This window comes from Bombyx mandarina, chromosome 28, assembly GCF_030267445.1.
Source record: "Bombyx mandarina strain Sakado chromosome 28, ASM3026744v2".
NCBI classification, from domain to species: Eukaryota; Metazoa; Arthropoda; class Insecta; order Lepidoptera; family Bombycidae; genus Bombyx; species Bombyx mandarina.
This window is the reverse complement of record NC_143233.1, coordinates 9,971,430-9,992,998: the sequence shown is the minus strand read 5'-3', so window position 1 is coordinate 9,992,998 and position 21,569 is coordinate 9,971,430. Positions and strand designations below refer to the sequence as shown.

The following is a 21,569-nucleotide window of genomic DNA, read 5'->3' as shown; positions in this document are numbered from 1 at the left end:
CACGAGGAAGCACTTGGCATCGCTGCAACTATTACGTATGCGAACTAAATATAAAACGATCGAAGTAATTTACAGACGAATGATTCAAATCGTGATTAATATGTGTATTGCCAAATTCCTAGATCTGTAATTATTCGTATGGCAATCTGTCAATGTCAGCGCATATTTTATATTATATTATAACTATTAAGTTATAAATCGTTTTAGTTTCCGACAGAAGTCAATTAGTGTCCAGCCTGCCGATGAATATCAACTGGAGTCCAAGGACATCACAGCCCGAAACTCCACTTTGAGACATGAGGTCGTATATGTAATACGAGCTGACTGTCCTTTTGATAGTCTTTGTGGTCTAACCTAATAAAACACGCAAATATCCATGGATTGAGGTCCATGAGGTTAAATTCTCAATTTGTTGTTTCTCGCCGGATCTTCTCAGTGGCTCGCGATTCCGATCCAGCGGTAGATTCTGCGAAGCACTGCTCTTGCTAGGGCTAGTGTTAACAACATCTTCAACTTAAAGCCCTGTGTGAACTCACCCGATTACTGGCATAATTAAGGTTTTAAGCTTAAGTAGGAAAAAAAGAGTTTGTTTGTCCGCAGTAACGATTATCCTACCCTTCAAACAGGAACGCTCAAGTAGGTAAGTAGTATTTATTGGGTTAATACTGCCTACCTGTAAGCTGAGAGTATAGGTATAACCTTAAGATACGACACATTTATAAAGTGTTTGAAATTTATTGTGTTCGATGACTATACTGAGACCTTAGAACTGATATCTCAAGGTGGGCGGCGCATTTACGTCGTAGATGTCTATGGGCTCCAGTAACCACTTGACACCAGGTGCGCTGTGAGCTCGTCAACCCAGCTAAGCAACAATAAAAAATGTTATAACCCAAACCTACACCTTTAACCGGAGCGTCGCCCGTGGACTCATCGGTCGTGATGAGAGCGTATTTAATTAAAACTACTTTTACGTTTTAGTCCCGTGTATTTACTGTCATTGTATTATTTTCGATGGTTTACCGTTTTCGTAGTCACGGACGATTGAGTCATAAGATTAGCTTTAATAATGTCTGCGCCTCACGAACACCGGAGAAAATTCTAGAATGCGTATTTATTTAGGAAAATATGCGTAATCATTCGATTAGAACACTCACCGTAATGCGCCTTCGAGTTTCAATTGAAAAACTATGTCCGTGTCTAATTAAATTGCTTATTCGATGGGTCAACTATTTACAACCCACCTGATGTTAAATACTTACAAGAACCCATAGAGTTACTTAAGAAAACATCATCTGCCTTCAAGCATGAAGTCGGAGTCTTAATTGAATTGTTTACCAGCTATCCCGTCTTTCCAAGCGGAACGAACGACTTTCACGGCAGAAATAAGGGGTGGTGGTACCTACCCGTGCGGACTCACAAGATACAACCAGTAATTACAATTACACACACACGCATATATACGCTTTTGTTATAAATTGGTTTGAAGGGCGGAGCAGCCGTTAAAACTGAGACCTTACAACTCAGGTCTCAAGGCGGGTGGCGGCATTTACGTTGTAGATGTCTATAGGCTCCGGTTACCACTTAACACCAGGTGGGCCGTGAGCTCGTCTACCTATCTAAGCTATTAAAAAAATAAAGTAGTGTGTGCAATGTTTTTTTAATTATTTCAATGTGTTTTTATGCACAATTAAAAAAATATTAACATTCAGAACTCATTTTTTATATTCTCTGTACGTGTGTGAAATTTTATACTCCTCCGTACGTGTGATTTTCGTAAAAAGGGGTACAAAAGTTTTGTTTCACATATTAATATATAGATAAAGAAAGATTTTCTATATCTCCTGCGTATGACAAATAACGGCTTCAAGTCCCTGTCTACCCTGCCACTTTATTCCACGCGTGAAGACATGACACATATCTGTCAAAATCCGCATATAAAATTACTACGTAAATGTAAATCTTTCACAATATGTTTAATCGAGTGCTGCCTTTTCGTAATGGGGGAATTAAATGTTTAATTTATCAAACGATTTCAACCGTTGCGCCTTCGTGATAAGGTGTACTTGTCTGATTTAAATTTCATTAAAAAACTCTTTGACTGCTACCCTAGTTTTAGTGGTAAAAAAGGGCCGTCGCCCTCTGCTTTATTTAGGAGGTTGTTATGTTATAATTTCAAAAATACACACAGTGTTTTAATTTCTGTACATACACATACATACGTACACGTACATACACAATACACAATCTAAGTAAAAAATTAACAGTAGGTCAAACACGAAAATCTATCGAATTCATAATGTCTCGAGTTGCCGATACGAAAACAGATAATTACATTAGACGGTAGTACTCGACAGCCAGCCTGCACGTCCTTACGGATCCAACAGATCCAATAACCCTTGCATTAGACACCTTCATTCTAAGACACTCTAACACTAGGAGTAGGGACCCCGGTAACAGTACTCGTCGAACCCGGCAAAGAGTTCAACGTTCAACATAACCTAAACATCAGCCCGCTGAGTTTCTTGCCGGATCTTCTAAACGAGTCGCGATTCCGATCCGGTATTAGATTCATTCGCGAAGCAGCTGCTCTTGAGTTGTTAGGTCTCCTTCGGAGGTGCTCGGGTATCTGTTAGCAAATCCCACCCCTCCTGGCTGAGCCCTTGCTCGCCCACCTGTCCTGGTAAAACTGGAAAGGCCAACTAATCTCTCAAATATAAAAAAGTTAGCCTTCGAGATTTACGTTAGCGCATGTCAAAACAATATTCTCAAATGCTCTCGATTATGAGTTAAAGTTTCGAGTTTCGAGAACGCGACCATTCGACTGCGAAACGACAGTAAGTAAAGTCATTCGTGCTGCTGAAATTAATTCTTTTTACGCGCGGTAGGGGGCGCTGCTTAGATCCTGTACATTTTTTCTCGATAGCGATACGAATACTTTTTCGATAGTCATTCGTGCTCGCCTTTCTTTAGTACGTTACGTTCGTTCGCAGTCTAGTTCATAGAAAATCTAGAGAGTAAAAACGCACTATACACTTATAGTGTTGTATGTATAAAACATAAATCAATATAATTACACAAAAAAATGTTATTTATTTAAATTACAAAATGGATTTTTTCCCGGATCACTTTTTAATTCGTTAAACACTATCAACACATTTACCGGTGGTAGGACCTATTGTGAGTCCGCACGGGTAGGACCCACCGCCCCGCCTATTTCTGCCGTGAAGCAGTAATGCGTTTCGGTTTGAAGGGTGCAGCCGTTGTAACTATACTGAGATCTTAGAACTTATATATCAAGATGGGTGGCGCATTTACGTTATAGATGTCTATGGGCTCCAGTAACCGCTTAACACCAGGTGGGCTGTGAGCTCGTCCACCAATCGAAGCAGTAAAAACATTATGAATAACCGAACAAGTTTGGGCGTTCATATCACTCTTTAAATTTAACAAAGATAAGTTATCGAATAATGCTTCCACGGTTCGCTTAGGATTATCTAATGACAACTAACACAGTGCTTACAAGTCACGGTTATCTAATGATAATTAACATGGTTTTTACAAACACCTACAACCTACAATTTACATGTACCAGTCATCAACGACCACGTCATCTGACTAGCTGAACCCGAGTGGCATCCCTTTATCGATATCGAGTAATGTTTTATGACTCGTAAAGATCGATCGTGACTCGATCCCGTAAAGATCTACCGGAATTAGTAAATGTATAAGCAGAATTATTTTCATTTTCGTTAAATGAAATTCTCTAGCTCTTGGTCTAGATGAGTGTACAGAGCGCGTGTTTGCACGCAACTAGGGTAGGCACGGACACAGCTAATTATAACTGCGCGGATCCATGTCTAACTAGAAGTCAAATAAGTGTGGAATAAATTTTTCGAAATATACTATTAAGATTTTACTGTTCAATATTTCCTGGGCAAGTACTTAAAAATCGGCTTCCTTCGATCGGACCTAATTTAATTACGAATACGATTAGAAATATGTATAATTTATAGACATATTGAGTGCAGTGTTTCCGAGTAACCACTTAACATCAGGTGGGCTGTGAGCTCGTCCACCCACCTAAACATAAAAATAAAATAAAAAAAAGATGGAGGTTTTGTTGAAGGGTGACACAAAGAATATTGAAGAGTTGCTATCTACCTTTTTTTATTGCTTAGATGGGTGGACGAACTCACCTGATTTTAAGTGGTCAACGGAGCCCATAGACATTTACAACGTAAATGCCGCCACCCACCTTGAGATATAAGTTCTAAGGTCTCAGTATAGTTACAACGGCTGCCCCACCCTTCAAACCGAAACGCATTACTGCTTCACGGCAGAAATAGGCAGGACGGCGGTACCTACCCGCGCGGACTCAAAAGACGTGCTGCCACCAGTAATATAGTTTCTTCTCTCGATTTAGGGGTGCAAATGATAAAAAGTCAAAATAGTTCACATTTAATTTGAGAACATAATGTGATGCTGGATTCATCACAGATTCGAACTAGTATGAAAATCACGAATTCTCACGTGGTCATTTGACTTAGGTTTTATTATAGTATATAGCTTAGTGTTTATTCTCATCTAATTTATGACAAAAAAAAACAAAAAAAAATACTTTCTTAGAATGAAACAAATAAGGCATAATATTAGAGAATATTTAAATTTTCAGTATAGGACATTTAAATTAATTAATTATTTAAATATAAAAATTGAAGAAGCCGTCGCCACACTAATCGAGCGGAATCAAATCGCGCACATGCTTTTTGGCACGGGACTCCCATTACTATATTTGACATAGATTACTTACTATACAGTAAAAATATAAACTAATTTTAATTTATAACAATTTTTTTGTTTCTTTCGTACATCTAAAAGAAAAACATAATGTTTTCTACACATACATATATTATTATAGTATATTACCAATGAATAATAGTGAAAATATAGTATAGTAATATACTATAGTATATATATAGTAATACAGTGATACCACTGAACAACGTTTAGCTTTTAATTTCATATTGCATAGGGTGAAAGCGCTCACGATCTATCTAGTGCTAATTGGCTACCGAAGCTTTTAGACATCACCGTGTGAACACTATCACCCGTTTCGCGACTTGAGACCTAAGACCATTGTATAGTAATTACGGTGAATTATTTTTTAAGTGTTTGATGTTTATAATACCAAGTATTTCTTTCATGTTGGAAGTCATTCATGAATATGTTTTAAGAGGGTGTTTAAATGGAAAAACTGGTACTTGTCTTTTTTTTTATTGTTTTGATGGGTGGACGAGCTTACAGCCCACCTGGTGTTAAGTGTGGTTACTGGAGCCCATAGACATCTACGACGTAAATGCGCCACCGACATTGAGATATAAGTTCTAAGGTTTGATGCCATGAGATGCACGGTATCAGTAGTTATAAATATTTTATCAACAGATATGAGTAGAAGGGTTATTTTGATAATATCCTGAAAAGCACACCGCGCTTTTTTACAATAAAATATTTTTTTTCTTACATTATTTTAAATTCAAATTTATTAAAATTTATTTTCTATTTTTTTAGTTGGATTTTCTATAAAAGCGTTTTTTTTTTAGTTTTTTTTTATGATTATTTATTTGTCATTTTTTAGCTGAATTTCAATTTTTTCAATTATTTTTTTAAATTTTGAATTGTCATCGGTCCTTAATAAGTATACCAAATTTCGAGTTAATCCGACGTTTTGAAGGGGGTCAAAATCATGTTCAAAGATTCCGTTACATACTAACACACATACGTCTGAAGCTAATAAAAGTTTAGTTGATAAACTACGATTGGCTCATTTTTCTTATAACCTGCATCGACATTGTTTATTGTGATATAATTTTACTCGTTTCTCTTAGACCGCTCTACTCTGTGCCGAGGAGTAGGGCAGGCGGGTTGCATCTTCAATTATTCAGTTTAATAAAACCCCTTTAAAAGCATAAAGTTCGGCTGCGAGCCCCTGTCAGCGACGACCCATTAATGATACATGGTTTTTAATTAGATTTGAAAGTATTAATGATCACTACATAGTATAAAACAAAGTCGCTTTCTCTGTCCCTATATCCCTATGTATGCTTAAATCTTTAAAACTACGCAACGGATTTTGATGCGGTTTTTTTTTAAAGGTAGATAGATTGATTGAAGAGGAAGGTTTATATTGTATAATAACTAAATAAATAGTGGAGAAATCAATAATTACAGTTTCCGAAGCGAAGCAAGGGTGGGTCGCTAGTAATATAAATAAAAGAAAAGAAAAAGGCAAAAGGTGGCTCAACTAATGCTGTTCAAAGTCAATGAATCTAACAGCGCTGAGATTCAGTCACCCCTGTTTCCATTTGGTTATTTTTTTTATATTGCTTAAATCGGTGGATGAGCTCACAGCCCACCTGGTATTAAGTGCTTACTGGAGCCCATAGAAATCTACAACCTAAATTCGCCACCCACCTTGAGATATATGTTCTAAGGTCTCAGTATAGTTACAACGGCTGCCCTACCCTTCAAACCGAAACGCATTACTACTTCACGGCAGAAATAGGCAGGGCGATCGTACCCACCCGCGCGGGCTCACAAGACGTCCTACCACCAATAAAATAGGTACATACGCATGCTGGGAATACAGTGCCCCTTGGTCGGATAAAACTGTAATGTATATCATAATTACCACAGTGTACCTTATTTTAGCGTGAAAGACGATATGTGTAAGAAGGGAGTGAGCGAGGAAATGGTATTTGATAGAGGAGTACGAAAGGAGAAGAAATGTTGCGCCGACCCCAGATGACTGGGAGAAGGGCAGGAGATAATGCTTAGGGACAACAACAATGCAATTATTGCCTTTAAGTAAACAATATGCACTTGTGGGCTTACGCACGGCACTCACGCAGCATTCAGTGATGTGGCGGATAGCCATTATACAATACAAGATAGTTAACAGATGCCTGAATCTCGCTTACGACATTTTCAAGATAAGCCTGCATATATACAAGTTCCGAACAAAAACATTCGGATCCATGATGATCTTGGGCTTGACTCAGTCAGTAAGTTTCTACAGTCGACATCATTGCGCCACTTCGAGAAGACGGCACGACATGAGAACCCTGTTGTCGTGGCCGCTGGAAATTACATACCCGACCCTGTGGACTGAATGGTAAACAGTCGACGTCGCCCAAAACACGTCATTACGGATCCTCCCGATCCATTAACGGTGCTTTTAGGTACCACAAACACCGGTCACCGTCCTCGTCGAACCCGTCGCTTGCAACGAAGGGCTCGACGACCGAATTAACCCACAGACACAGCCCACTGAGATATATATACATCATCATTATTATCATGTTACAATGATATCGCATTTTAATTTGGAAATGTCATCTGAATATTAATTGTAAACTTTCAATCGCGCCAATCTTTATTATAGTAAAGCAAAGGGATGTAACCGGATCGTCTCAGTGGGTCGCGTTTCCGATCCGGTGGTAGATTCTGCGAAGCACTGCTCTTGCTATTGCCAGTGTTAGCAACACTCCGGTTTGAGCCCCGTGAGCTCACCTACACGTTAGGGCGAAGCTGAAATAGCCTCTCAAGGCTATCAGCATAGGTAGGAAAAAGAAGGGAACAACAATTTGGACCGTCGGTCTACCGAGCAATATCAACCGTTCGGTGGAAGATCATCCCTTTGTCATATATCCCCACACGCTTATAACATACATAACAAAATTTAATTATAAATCAGACAACAGTCCGCGCAAAGTCAGAATAGCCCCTTAGGCTACCAACGATTAGGTAGGGGGAAAAAAACAATAGTTAAATATAAACAATGAGATAACTGTAAAAAATTCAATGAAATGTTAATAATTCAATTAGGTACCTGTAACTGGAAATTCGTTCATTATTATTTTATACACAGCTTTCAACGTCTTACAATATTGTCATCACGCGGTTGTGTGCGAAAAATTTTTTTTTTTGAACAGGTGGGTACATTCCGAAATTGGCACAAAGAAATAAAGTTACCTAATATACGTGAGCTGGGCGGATCGCTTCCCGGGCCTCCGATGGGCTCGTGTCGTTGATCCCGACGCCATGACAAGTTGTGGGGTGGCCCGGCGTAGGGGTGGGTACACCCTGATTGCGTTAGGAATGTTTCCATTAACATATTTATACCAAACTAAATATACCGAACAAAGAAAACGCTCTGATTTTGTTTCATCGCTTCCTTAGGGCTGTGTCTCTAGTGTCTATAAGCCAGGGGTGGGTAGGACGGGAGCTTTGTGAGCCAACGTAGATGCTACCAACCTTTTCTTTTTATTGCATAGATAGGTGGACCAGCTTACAGCCCAGCTGATGTAAAGCAGTTACCGGAGCCCATAGACATCTACAACGTAAATGCCGCCACAAACCTTGAGATATGACTTCTAATGTATCAGTATAGTTATGTAATAAATATTATTTTATTTTTAGGATTTTTAATTAGTATTTTTTTTATTGTTCCGATGGTTGGACGAGCTCAGCTGATGTTCAGTGCTTACCCGAGCCCATAGACTTCTACAACGTAAATGCCGCCACTCACCTTGAGATATGATTTCTAAGGTCTCAGTATAGTTGCAACGGCTGCCCCACCCTTCAAACCGAAGCGCATTACTGCTTCACGGCAAAAATAGGCAGGGTGGTGACACCTACCCGCGCGGACTCACAAGAGGTCCTACCACCAGTACTATATAGCTCCGTGGTTCGTTTTACCATTGATCTTTCACTCGTCTGCTCAAATGAGTCACAAAGCCCGGTAAATCCGTGGCACACCAGCCAATAACCCTTCGCTACAATATAAAAATACATAATTATTAAAGTCAACGATAATATTGAAAGTTTTTTTTACAACGGACACAAGCACCCACCCCGAACACGGAACTGTAAAAGTACAATAGCAACATCCCTAATAAAGTACTAGGCTGCGCGCCAAAATCGTCCCTAACCCGTAGAGCGCAAGTACAAAATTCTCTTGAGTGAAACTTAAGTGAAAATTGATCCAATAGAAAACATTGTTGCAGACTAAAACCATTCTTATATCAAAGCGAGAAAGTCTAGATTTATTTATAGAACTTTACTGATTGCCGTATTTCCGATAAACGATTATAGCTTTTATCTACCATCAATAAAGCTAATAATTGTTCGAACTGATAAATTTAATAACGTTCTGATTGAATTTCAGGTGTTTGAATTCGAAACCTTTTGCGTTTTGCTAGATAAAAAAAAACAAGAATTCGAAAAAAAAACTTCTCTAATACTCAGCTAACGAGATATCAATTTTCTTAATAAAAGCGCTACCAGAAAAGCACAGCTTCTGTCTTTGAGTCATCCGGGGTTCCGATCTGTATAAACTCAGCTCTCTTTCCAACACAACTGACACTTTGAAATCTAATTAACTATACTGAGATCTTAGAACTTATATCTCAAGGTGGGGGGCGCATTTACGTTGTAGATGTCTATGGGCTCCAGTAACCACTTAACACCAGGTGAGCTGTGAGCTCGTCCACCCATCTAAGCAATAAAATAAAAAATCGCGCTAAATTATACTTATGTACCAGTGCTGTGGATTATGTAACATGAGTGCGGTAGCAAGACTTGCTTAGTAGCTCGCGGCTGACATAAACTGGAGAGTAGCGTCAACCCGCCTCAAACCGACCTCAAAAGACGTCCCGGGCCCAGTAATTTACGCAAAATTACACACGATGTTATTCTAATATCATTACGATGTCGGAGAACATTTGTGCCAAGTACTAACTAACTTAAAACATTTTGATACTTGCCTGATGATTCGAACCTTAGTTACGTTACGACTGCAAATATTTTTCACTGGTGGTAGGACCTCTTGTGAGTCCGCACGAGTAGGTACCACCACCCTGCCTATTTCTGCCGTGAAGCAGTAACGCGTTTCGGTTTGAAGGGTGGGGCAGCCGTTGTAACTATATTTGAGACCTTAGAACTTATATCTCAAGGTACTCTGGCGGTGTTTGCGTTGTAGATGTCTATGGGCTCGGGTAAGCACTGAACATCAGCTGAGCTCGTCCAACCATCTGAGCAATAAAAAAATACGAATTAAAAATCCCAAAAATAAAATAATATTTATTACATACTTGTATTCATTACCACAATTCCTCTTTGCTTCTCTTCGCCTTCCAATTAAGTTAAATTTATGTAATTCCCACTACCACAATTGAGAAAATATTCTAAGCTGTGGAGTGTAACAAAGGATTAGACTTTCTTTTAGATCTTCTTTGCCTAGACTCGAGAATGAGCACAATGGCGTTAAGAGGTAACCGGAGCCGATAGTCATTGACAACGTTAATGCCACCACCCACATCAAAGCATAAGTTCTAAGTCTCTGTTTTTTTTACCTACCTGTCACGTATACGTTGACGGGTGCTTGCTTCAATAAATGCGTACGTGAGATATCGGAGCTCAGCTTGGAGATTTGGTAACGCTGAATCTACCATCGGATCGGAATCACGACCCACTGAGAAGATTCTTTGTGAAACCCTACCAAACCGGAACGTATTATTGTTTCAGAAATAGGCAGGTGGTACCTACCCGTGCGGGCACACAAGACTTCCTACCACCAATAAAATATGTATACGCATGCCGGAAAAACAGTGCCCCCTGCGGTGGTCGGATAAAACTGTAATGTATATCATAATTACCGCAGTGTACCTGATTTTAACTTGAAATTGTCAGGAATAACTGAGGTTTTGTTGTTGATCAAGAGAAATAAACATTGTAAAATGCGTGCGTCCCACATTGATCGCGGTGTATCGCGTACCTCAAATTCTCCAAGGACATTAGAATCGCGGTAAGGCATACTGTAGGCACGCACGGGTAAGTATCACCGCCCTGTTTATTTACACCGCGAAGCAATCTTGCCTTTCAGGTTTGAAAAATTCAGAAGACCAGAACCAGAAGAAACTTTTTGTTGGGACAATCATTACGGAATACATTTGAGGTTATGACTTCATGTATCGAGCTGGCCTTCACATTGTAATATGCATGAGCGAATGGAACCACTGAACACCAGACGAGTGTGTCAGTACTTTAACATAAAAAAAACGATCTATACTAATATATAAATCTACAGTAGTTTTTACGGATGTTCCGTTATAACTACTGAACCATGCATCCGATTGACTTGAAACTTGGTATCCGTGTAGAAAATACATGTACTTAATGGATAGGCTAATATTTATATGAGTGTTAGACACCCTATACCAGTTGCGGGGGCGTTAATGATCAGAATCTTTGTGGAGGTGAGAAATAATAATGTTCATTTTAAATGCCCAGCGAAGCGGACGGGTACAGCTAGTTACTTATAAAACGACAATTACAAATTACTGTAACTATACTGAGAGCTTAGAACTTATATCTCAAGGTGCGTGGCGCATTTACGTTGTAGATGTCCATGGGCTCCGGTAACCACTTAACACCAGGTAGGCTATAAGCTCGTCCACCCATCTATGCAACATAAAAAAGAGACTTAATATCTCCGAAGACTTCATAACCGAAATATTCTAACCGAAGTTTCATAACAAAGGACATTATTTTTCTTTAAGAGACAACACTCTTTACATTCATAAAAGGCGTTTCTTGAATTTTTTAACGTGATGTTGAATTTTCGAGCGCAGTACATCGCATCGGTCTACAAAAGTTACAAGTCAAGAATTCAATATTCAGTGAGATAATAATGATGTAAAGCCGGTTGGCGGTCGCGTGCTACGGTCGCGTGTAGCGGTGTGTAGCGGCGGGGGTTGAGCACAAAGCGCGGCCGACGGGGTTACGAGTCCCGGGCGGATCGATGCCGGGGTGGATGTAGTTTTTTCGGACAGTATTCCAAAGCGGGGGGTGAACGAACGTTACGTAAGGCGGTCGATAGCGGGCGACATGCGCGGGCCGCCCCGCTGTGCCGGCAGACACCACCGCGCGCGCCGACACCACGCTCGTGCCGCGTTTTCTTTTACCGCGTTTTTCGTTTCCCTTTCGTTCTTTCCGTTTGTTTTCCGCCATGTCGAAGGGCGACAGCGAGCAGCAGAACGGCTCCGGCGAGGAGTCTAAGACCAATCTGATCATCAACTACCTGCCCCAGAGCATGACCCAGGAAGAGATCCGCAGCCTCTTCTCGAGCATCGGTGAAGTGGAATCTTGCAAGTTGATCCGGAACAAGGGTGCGGCCTTCCCCGACGCGCTCAATCACGCTCTGCACGGCGGCGGACAGAGCCTCGGCTACGCCTTTGTCAACTATCACCGGCCCGAGGATGCGGAGAAGGCTATCGCGACCCTCAACGGCCTGCGTCTCCAGAACAAAACAATCAAAGTGTCGTACGCGCGCCCCAGCAGCGAGGCCATCAAAGGTGCCAATTTATACGTATCCGGTCTTCCCAAGACCATGACTCAGAGCGAGCTCGAGCGCCTGTTCAGTCCGTACGGGCGCATCATCACGTCGCGTATACTGTGCGAGAACTCGGGCGGGCGGCCCTTCACCGGCGGCGAACAAGGTTTGTCCAAGGGCGTCGGCTTCATCCGCTTCGACCAGCGCGTGGAAGCGGAGCGGGCCATACAAGAGTTGAACGGCACCATACCGAAAGGAGCCAGCGAGCCTATAACAGTGAAGTTCGCGAATAACCCGAGCAACAACGGGAAGGCGCTAGCTCCGTTGGCCGCGTATCTCCCAGCCGCGCTGCGGTTCCCCGCGCCGCTGGGCCGGTTCAGTTCAGGCAAGTCGCTTCTCGCTATAAACAAAGGATTACAGCGCTACAGCCCTCTCGCCGGCGAGTTGCTCGGAGGGGTCCTGCCCGGCGCCGTCGGCTCGGAGTGGTGCATCTTCGTCTACAACTTAGCTCCCGAGACGGAAGAGAACGTGCTGTGGCAGCTGTTCGGGCCCTTCGGCGCGGTGCAGAGCGTGAAAGTGATCCGCGACCTGCAGACAAACAAGTGCAAGGGATATGGGTTCATCACGATGACCAACTACGACGAGGCCGTGGTCGCCATCCAGTCCCTGAACGGGTACACGCTCGGTAACAGAGTTCTGCAAGTCAGCTTCAAGACCAACAAGATAAAGACGATCTAAGATCGCAGGGGGATCGGCCTAGCCGGGCGCTAGGACGGCACGCCAGGCTCGCAACCATACATGCTAGAAGTTCCGCGGCGGGAACACCTCCGCGCTCGACTACTCTCCTACAGAAGCGACGAAACACGAAATGGCGGCGCGCATGTTACCACAAGATGGCGGCGCTTCGGGTGCCGAGCCGGCCTCGCATCGAACCGAACACGCTGGTAAAATAGTCAATAACAAAATAATGATATTAAACTTCGCTTATGAACGGTTGTGGTTATCGAGAAAATAGTTAACGAATATAATAATTATTTAGCAATAATAGCCTGAAATGCTATATTACGCTCCAATTTTGTACGCGATCATATCTGTTAAGTATAACTGTGCGATTGTGGTGGGGGCCGCCTTAGGACCGATTGCCAAATGTATCCGCTCACAGAGACCAGGTCCGCTACTGGCCACTCGCTCCCCAGGCACTTAATCGAAGTCAAATAGTATTATATTGTTAAAGATTGGATGAGATGAAAAAAATATATTATTATCTATACATATATTTTAATCAATATATTAAAATTAAGGATGAAACTAATCAAAAACTGTGATAGGTTTTGATAAAATTTTAAAAGGAGATCTTTGAACGGTATTGCGGTCACGGCGACGGCGGGTCACACCCGGGCGGCGGACGGGGTTAGATTTACACATTTTTGAGAGAAATTTTGAGGAAAAACCGTCGGAAACGCTTAAAGGGCGCTGCCGTAAGTAAACTCGTAAGTTTCATAGGATTTGAGAGTCGAACCGAGCAAAAGTGGGCCGTGGGGGTACGGGCTTAGGGGGGGGGGGGGGGGGGGGGGGGGTAAATCGATGGAGCTCGTTCCGGGATCCGGGAAGCTCGCCCGGGAGGGGCCAGGGGGAACCCGCCCCGAGGTCACCAAGCCACACGGTGCATACTCTAACTATGGTGCATACTCTAGTTTAATGAGGTCGTCTACTCGACATCAAAACATACCAGTACCTGCTATTTAATGTATGGATGGATGCGAACCTGCGTCTATTTTATGTAGGCTTTAATTGTCTTAGTCTAAATGGAAATTTGTAAATATTATAAAATATATATATATATATGTATGTATAAATATATATATATGTTTAAACTCGTTTAGTTAACAAAGAAATAATGAAAAAATTAAAAACAATAGAATGATTTCGCCGCGTCTGCAAACACGCCACGCCATTATATTAAACTCAATCCGTAAAAGACCTATTTGAAAACATCGAAATTGAATAGATAAATAATATCGTGCCGTCCTATCGACCCTACGATTTTTGTAAAAAAAATATTTACTTATAATAATAATGATGATAATGATAATTTAAAAAAAAAATCGGTTTTGTAACATTTCAAATATTAATAGGTACTTACATATGGTTTAATTAACAAAAGATGGAGATTAAAAAAAATTTACAAGTATTTATTATATATTTATTAATGTACATAATTAAAAAAAAAAACGTGCAATAACTAAATAGCCATTAATTAATTAAAAATATATTAAATTAAATTAAAAGTAATATTTATAAAGATACTTGACCCGGTTCACTGCGGGTCACAGCGTGCTTTCACGACATGTTTATTTACTATTTATTGTGAACGATCCAAATACGCGGGAAAACGACATTATTATTTCACTAAAATAAAATCGCTTTAGTTTAATCCAGCTTAAATATTATGCTTTTTTTTTTTTAATAACATTATAATTTACAGTCATCTGTTTCGGGTTAATAAACGCGATGCGCAGCGCTTAGGGTCCGATGACCGATAAGCAATTTAGAATTTTTATAAGATTTTTTAAAACAGCGTTAAACACTGTTTGTGACAGCCTGGCCGTGAGCGCTGAGCATCCATGAGCAAACGAACGAGTGAGTGGGAACGAGCGCGTGAGAATAAAAGCACAATTTGCTTGATATTAGAATACTCTTAGGTTTAAAAATTAAATAGTTGTTGTAATGTGTTGTTTCCACTTCATCATAATATTTCTACTATACTAGAAGCTTGATGGGTTATGAAAAAAAAAATTAAAATATTTTTGAGTAGTTAAAATTACAATTTAATGTTGATTAAATTAATCTTAATGGTTACAAATATAAATAATTCTACTTTTTGTGCATTCGTTCTTAGCGATACTCTTATTGATTTAGTGTACGTGCAATTCATTGTCTATTTACTTAATAATTAGTGTGTGTTTAATTGATATTTTGTAATTTTCAATACGTTTTGTTTGGGGACATATTGTCGGGAAGCTGTCACTAAAATCACAGAAAAAAAAAACAAGCTAAAGAGATGATCTAGATACGATTGAAATAATAAATTTTGGAATCTCGATTCTGTGTCTCTAAGCAAAAAGTATCGAAAATTCGTTAATTAATACAAATTGATTTATTTATTAGTAAAATATATGGGGCGATTAATCCAAAGCGAAAATGTGAATTCAGTTGTTTCAAAAAAAAATTCACGTTCCCATACTACCTAGTACTAAAATCGCGTCTCTCTTTCAGTCAAGAACGACGGAACTAATACTAAACTATACTAGGTGGTATTAGAACAAGTATTTCGTTGACCTTTCCAAATTTGTAAACTCATATTTTCATTCTTTTAAAAAATATTTAAAAAAAGACGTCCTCGTGACGGAGATTTCATCGAAACAAGAAACACCAAAAATATTTAACTGAAAACTCATCGACTATTTAGGTATAAATTTTAAAGATATATATATAAATGATTGCGGGTTAATAATAGGGCAGTTCGTTAAGGTACTTGCGGTGGGACAGTCCAGCTGATCGAAAAAAAAAAAAAAATTCTCTGAAATGCTCAATAGCTTAGTGGAATAGCTTAGTAGAAAATCAAAAAGCAATAATAACGAATGTGAAAATTTTTGTAAACCATACTTAGCGTATTATGCAAGTCTATAATATTTTTGTATGTATTTTAAGAATATACTATAAATCCATATCTTCATAGTTTTAAGCGAGGGCTGGATCTGTTCTACGACTGACAAAAGTTTTTGTGATTGTATGGATTTTACGAAGTGTCCTAACTTGCACAAGCAGAGCAAGAAGTCCGCGCGTCAAAGCAATCACGTTGCGATTTAGATGAAGTCGCGTACGCTGTGTTTGCGAGATCTTTACGGTCGACTGCCATCTAGAAATCGTAAAAACACAAACTCATATGAGAATTTTCGTAAGACAACTGCACTTGTGAAAGCTTTTGTCGTGTCCTTTTATCTGCAAAGTTGCGTGAGAATGGTAACGGATGATCTACATCGCGAATCGAACCCCATAATGTGAGCGAGACACCCATCGGCGTCCGTATTGCCGCTACTGAATGGTGTTTTGATGCATTTTATGGTATTTAAAATAAAATTGGCATAACAAAAACAATACTATATAACGCATAGGCTAATATGGATGTGGCTGTGAAATTAGCAAAATGAATAAAGTTAAATAATCATGTGGCATTTGTTTGAAATAAATTTATAAAATAAAAATTAATCGGGAATAAGGAATCGTAGAAGCCAAAATCGCACGAGCATTCACTGTGGGATGCGCGGGTGTAGGTACGCTTGGATTTTGAAACTAAGCGACAGTAATTCTCGTGTATATTTTAGTTCTACGATAAATATAACGTGCTAACACGCGTTTAAATATGGTTAATAGCCCATAATAATAAGTAAATCAATTGAACAAACGAAAAACTAATTTAAATCCGTATTGCGTGAAAATGTCCGAACTAAGAAAATGTTTATAGGAAATAGCTGTATTGTGGAATTTGTAAAAGCATTTTAGAGTTTTTTCTAAGCTTATGGTGCGATAGATGGGAAATGACGCGTCCATTGCCGTGAGCACAAAGAACATGGCGGCAGTGTTGCGCGCCATTCTCTATAGTTAAGACTCAAAATAATAAATCTTCCATAGGAATTATAGTAAGTTAAACTACACGCGAAACGTTTGACAAACGTCTCAAATGCGATTCGTGGCCAAGAAACGCTCAATCATTTAATCGGAATACAATATCGATTTTAATCGACTAAAAAAACTATTCGAGTAAAGTTCGCGTTGTAGGTAACGACACATCGACTACTTGTTACTATTACGTCATACGTCAGATTTTTAAATATATAATATTGTTAAAAAAAACGCAATACTTTTGCTAAAACATTTTTCAAAGGCCATTATGGCTGCATTAATGATATTTTAAAAATTAATATTTGTAATCTTTGCTCACTACATACTTCCCCGACTGTTTTGGATCAGTTTCTGTAGTTTCATAGTGTTAAGTGAGATTTTAGCAATAGATACAAATGTTTTTGAGACACACACCGACCTGCTCTCGGTATGATTACTGGTCGTGATGATTCAATAAGCATGCCATCCATGAGAACCAGTTTTGGATCTCAACAAAACATGTCGATAAACACAAAATACCGCACTAAAAATTTATGTACAAATGCCATTGTAAAACCGACTCAATCAAATTGAAAATATTATATATTTTGCAATGGTCTTTTCTAAGAACATTCGAAACGGTGTTTTATGGTGTTTTTCCCCCCAAAAAAAATAGACAGTGAATGGAGTGGAATCGAGAATTGTTTTACTTATAATATTGACTTAAGAATATCAAGAAAATATTGAAATTTGTAGACATAACGTAAATGTCGGATTGATAGATTATTACAATAAATTAGTAAATAAACATCGGTCCTAGTATCGGGTTAGCGAATTATTATTAAAAAAAAACAATAGTTCGAATTTAAAAATATATTAATATCATGTAATATCAATTTCACTGTCTATTTACCTAATGTTAATTGTTTTCGGTGTTGTTTCCTCTTCTAATGGTTTGTTCCCATTTCATATCGATAATAGATTGTAATAACTGTGATGAAATATCGATAAAGTCTACTTACTACACGTCTGTCACTATCTGAATCTTTAAAATTAACATCGATTAACTTCAGTCATAAAATCGAGTAAAAATCATTTAGTATGTAATCGATCGACTGAAACGCGACTGGCTGATAAGCAATAATTTTTATACAATATTATCGTAATGGGGACGAACCGAGCATTTGCAGAGTTCATGTGATCTAGTAAATTAGTCGATTGGCGAGCGTTTGAGGTGTCAATGAACCCTTCCAACATAATCGAAGAATATTTAGTGGGTTTAAACAATTGCATCGTAAGATATATTTATGAATCTCAAGAAAGTGAAGTATTGACGAAGTATTTTACGATTTTCAATGTTAACAAATTGAAAGCGATCGTATTTATTAATGAAACGTAATTGAAGTCCGCCATTTTCCTTATTTAAGCTAGCTGGCGACACTTTGATACGAAATACGTATTTTATAAAACTAGTGAAAAAAAAAAAAAAAACCAAAAAAAGTTTAAAAAACACTTAAGATCTTCCGGTTTAAAATTTAAAACGAAAACGTCAATATTTAAACATTCATTTTTTGTCTTTTTATGGATTATTAAGTAAAATTAAGCTGTAGGCGTCTATGTGTTGGTGATGTACCGATTTAGTTGATATATTATTATACCTATAAACGGTATCTCTATTTATAACTAATTATTGTGTCGAATATAATAATTACCTCTGTAGCTTTTGTGATGAATATTCATTTGCACAACATGTAGTGGAAAATATCCAAGTACACTTTTGACTTAAGCTTATCCGTTTTCGACTGAATACTGTGAGTGAATACAGTTACTGACATGAAATTTTAATATCGTTAGCGCTACCGAGTATGCTTGCTTGAAAAACAAACTTAAATCAGACGAAACAGCTGTGAAGCAGCAAGCGTTGCGGTCAGTGGCATTACAATATCAGACTGTTCGGAAACAAAGCAATAATTTAATGTAAATAATAATTTAGTTCGAAAACGGTTAAGAGAAGGTACTTTTTTTAAAATGGTTCCTAGATTAAAAATGTGTATTTGGAACTCAGATACCTAATGAGCTCGAATTGTTAGACAACAAAAAAAAAACGTTGACACAATTTACAATAACAATTTTAATCTAAAGCCATGTTAAAAATTTGGTGTCGTTTTTAGTGTTTAAATGTTGTTCCAAATTATTTGTATGTAAGATCGTTCAAAACGGTTCGCTTCCAAACGAACTTTCCCAAAAAGTAAGGCTACTGTTTTGCGGAAAATATCGTTAGGGATAATCCGTAATACTTCATGAATAGAATGTTTAAAATGCCTAGTGATTTCCCTAAATAAGCATCGTAAAACCAAATATATTTAAATATATTATATTATGTAGCGGTTATGTACTTGCTTATTTTGATTATTAATTAAAATATTTTTCTCGTAATTTATGTGTCTATTTCTAATTTATGTATAATAAAAAAAATAATGTGAAATATGTCATTCTCTTCACTTTATACAATAGTTTATACAATATGATATTTAATATCCTCAATGGTTGTAACTATACATTTCTTGTTCTAAATATATAAAAAACCTGAACTTTGTTTTATTATTTATAACCCACAACAAGCCCTTGAGTGAAAAAAAATAGTAATATCATTGTAAATAGACATGCTTTAACAAAAACCGACTTCAAATAGAAAAAAAAGATATTCCAAAACAAATTAATATACACTAAAAACAATGATCATCGAAATCGGTTGGCGTGATATTGAGTTATTGAGTTATTCATCTATTTGTCGCGCACGTACTTAAGACGAATTTAAGACTTATATAGTTTTCTCATGGATACCATTATCAGAACTGGACTAAATTGAAATGGGACCACACGGGGAGCGTCAGCTTTCTCATAAAAAAAGAATCATCAAAATCGATTCACCCAGTCAAAAGCTATGAGGTAACAAACATAAAAAAAACATAGTCTTATTGAGAACCTCCTCGTTTTTTGAAGTCGGTTAAAAATTAGGTATTTTATAACAATATTGCTATTCACCTAAACAATAATGTTTCGTAATGTGTTATTAAGTTTAACAGTATTATTTTTCAAATTTCATTAATGAGACATTTTTGTCATATATTTCCGGGTTCATGCAAAAAGGTTCATTCAATTTAATCACTGCAGCCAGCATGCACCTTGAGGCGTTAGATCGAAGTCTTAATTGACTTTTATAACAGCCGTCCCAGACTTTTTTTTTTATTGCTTATATGGGTGGACGAGCTCACAGCCCTCCTGGTGATAAGTGGTTACTGGAGCCCATAGACATCCACAACGTAAATGCGCCACCCACCTTGAGATATAAGTTCTAAGGTCTCAAGTATAGTTATCAATATCATATCATACGATTCTAAATCATATTATAATCCACAATCTAAACCATAAAAGGGCATCTAACATTCTCACAAATAGAATGTGAATAGATTCTATGCCTACATCAAAACACGCTTTTGACGAAACCACAATTATCGAACATTAGAATTAGGTACGTGACAACATTAAATTATTGTCTTATCGAATCTATACCCTCTCGGTGAAACTAATGTGTACATTGGAACAGCCGAGGGTGAGGTTGTTGAACCCAACGGCCGGGGTGAACAAACGCGAATCCTGGATATTGTATACCGTAAATAATTCGGACGAGGGTCGCAAAAATATGATATTTTTCCTCGGGTCGGGTTTAAACATTTTGTAGGTACTTTTTTAAATGCCTCACAACTTAGGTTGCCTTATGATATAAATTGAAGATCTTATTACCAGAGTAATAAACATAAGGCATGTAAAAAAAATACAAAAAAATGTATATTGTCTTAATTTAGAGTTAGGGTTGCCACCCGTACTTTATGATAAAGTATTGTACGTTATTTCAGGTAACTGTACTTTAAACTTTATGTGAACAATAATGTACACGAAAATACTTTATTTGGCATGATTTGCTTTCTTTGGGATTTTGAGAAGTTTAGGCATTTAACAAATATTTCTGAACGCAATTTAACCTCAATTGTCAATAATGTGAAATTGTTGTATAATTTATTCAATTGTAATAAAAATATGTATTTAAACGTAATAATAATCAAATTGTACTTTATTTTAATACTATGAACTTTTTTTCATATGTACAATAACCAATCTACTTTATTTGCGAAGAAAAAGGTGGCAACCCTAGTCGCAGTACTTAAAACTTATCAATGTTGATACTTTAATATAGTTTTATTACTACTAGTTCATAGTTATTATGCATGAAAGTATTGCACCAGCGTATCGCCAATGGCAACCAGCATGTTCTGACGGTAGGTATTGTAAGCCTGCACGGATAGGCACCACCTTCCCGTCGATATCTGCCGCAAATCAGTCTTGCGATCCGTTTTGAAGGGTGGGACACTAATTACACACACAACTCAATTGACATACGAAGTAGCAGAGCGCCATCTAGTGGCAGCAGAACGTCGGCGCCATATAACTACTG

At 38.2% G+C, this 21,569-nt stretch overlaps 1 protein-coding gene across 1 annotated transcript; it reads left to right on the top strand.

Annotated features, from left to right (window-relative positions):
* The first annotated feature begins 11,774 nt into the window (after nt 1–11,774).
* On the top strand, nt 11,775–19,647 carry LOC114246834 (found in neurons). Its single transcript, XM_089739071.1, has one exon. It carries the CDS (start codon nt 12,071–12,073, stop codon nt 13,130–13,132), a length of 1,062 nt encoding a protein of 353 aa, XP_089595197.1. The 5' UTR covers nt 11,775–12,070; the 3' UTR covers nt 13,133–19,647.
* The last annotated feature ends 1,922 nt before the right edge of the window (nt 19,648–21,569 follow it).

Excerpts from the sequence above, each read along its gene's own strand:
- LOC114246834 (XM_089739071.1), top strand. The coding sequence starts at position 12,071 with ATGTCGAAGGGCGACAGCGAGCAGCAGAACGGCTCCGGCGAGGAGTCT.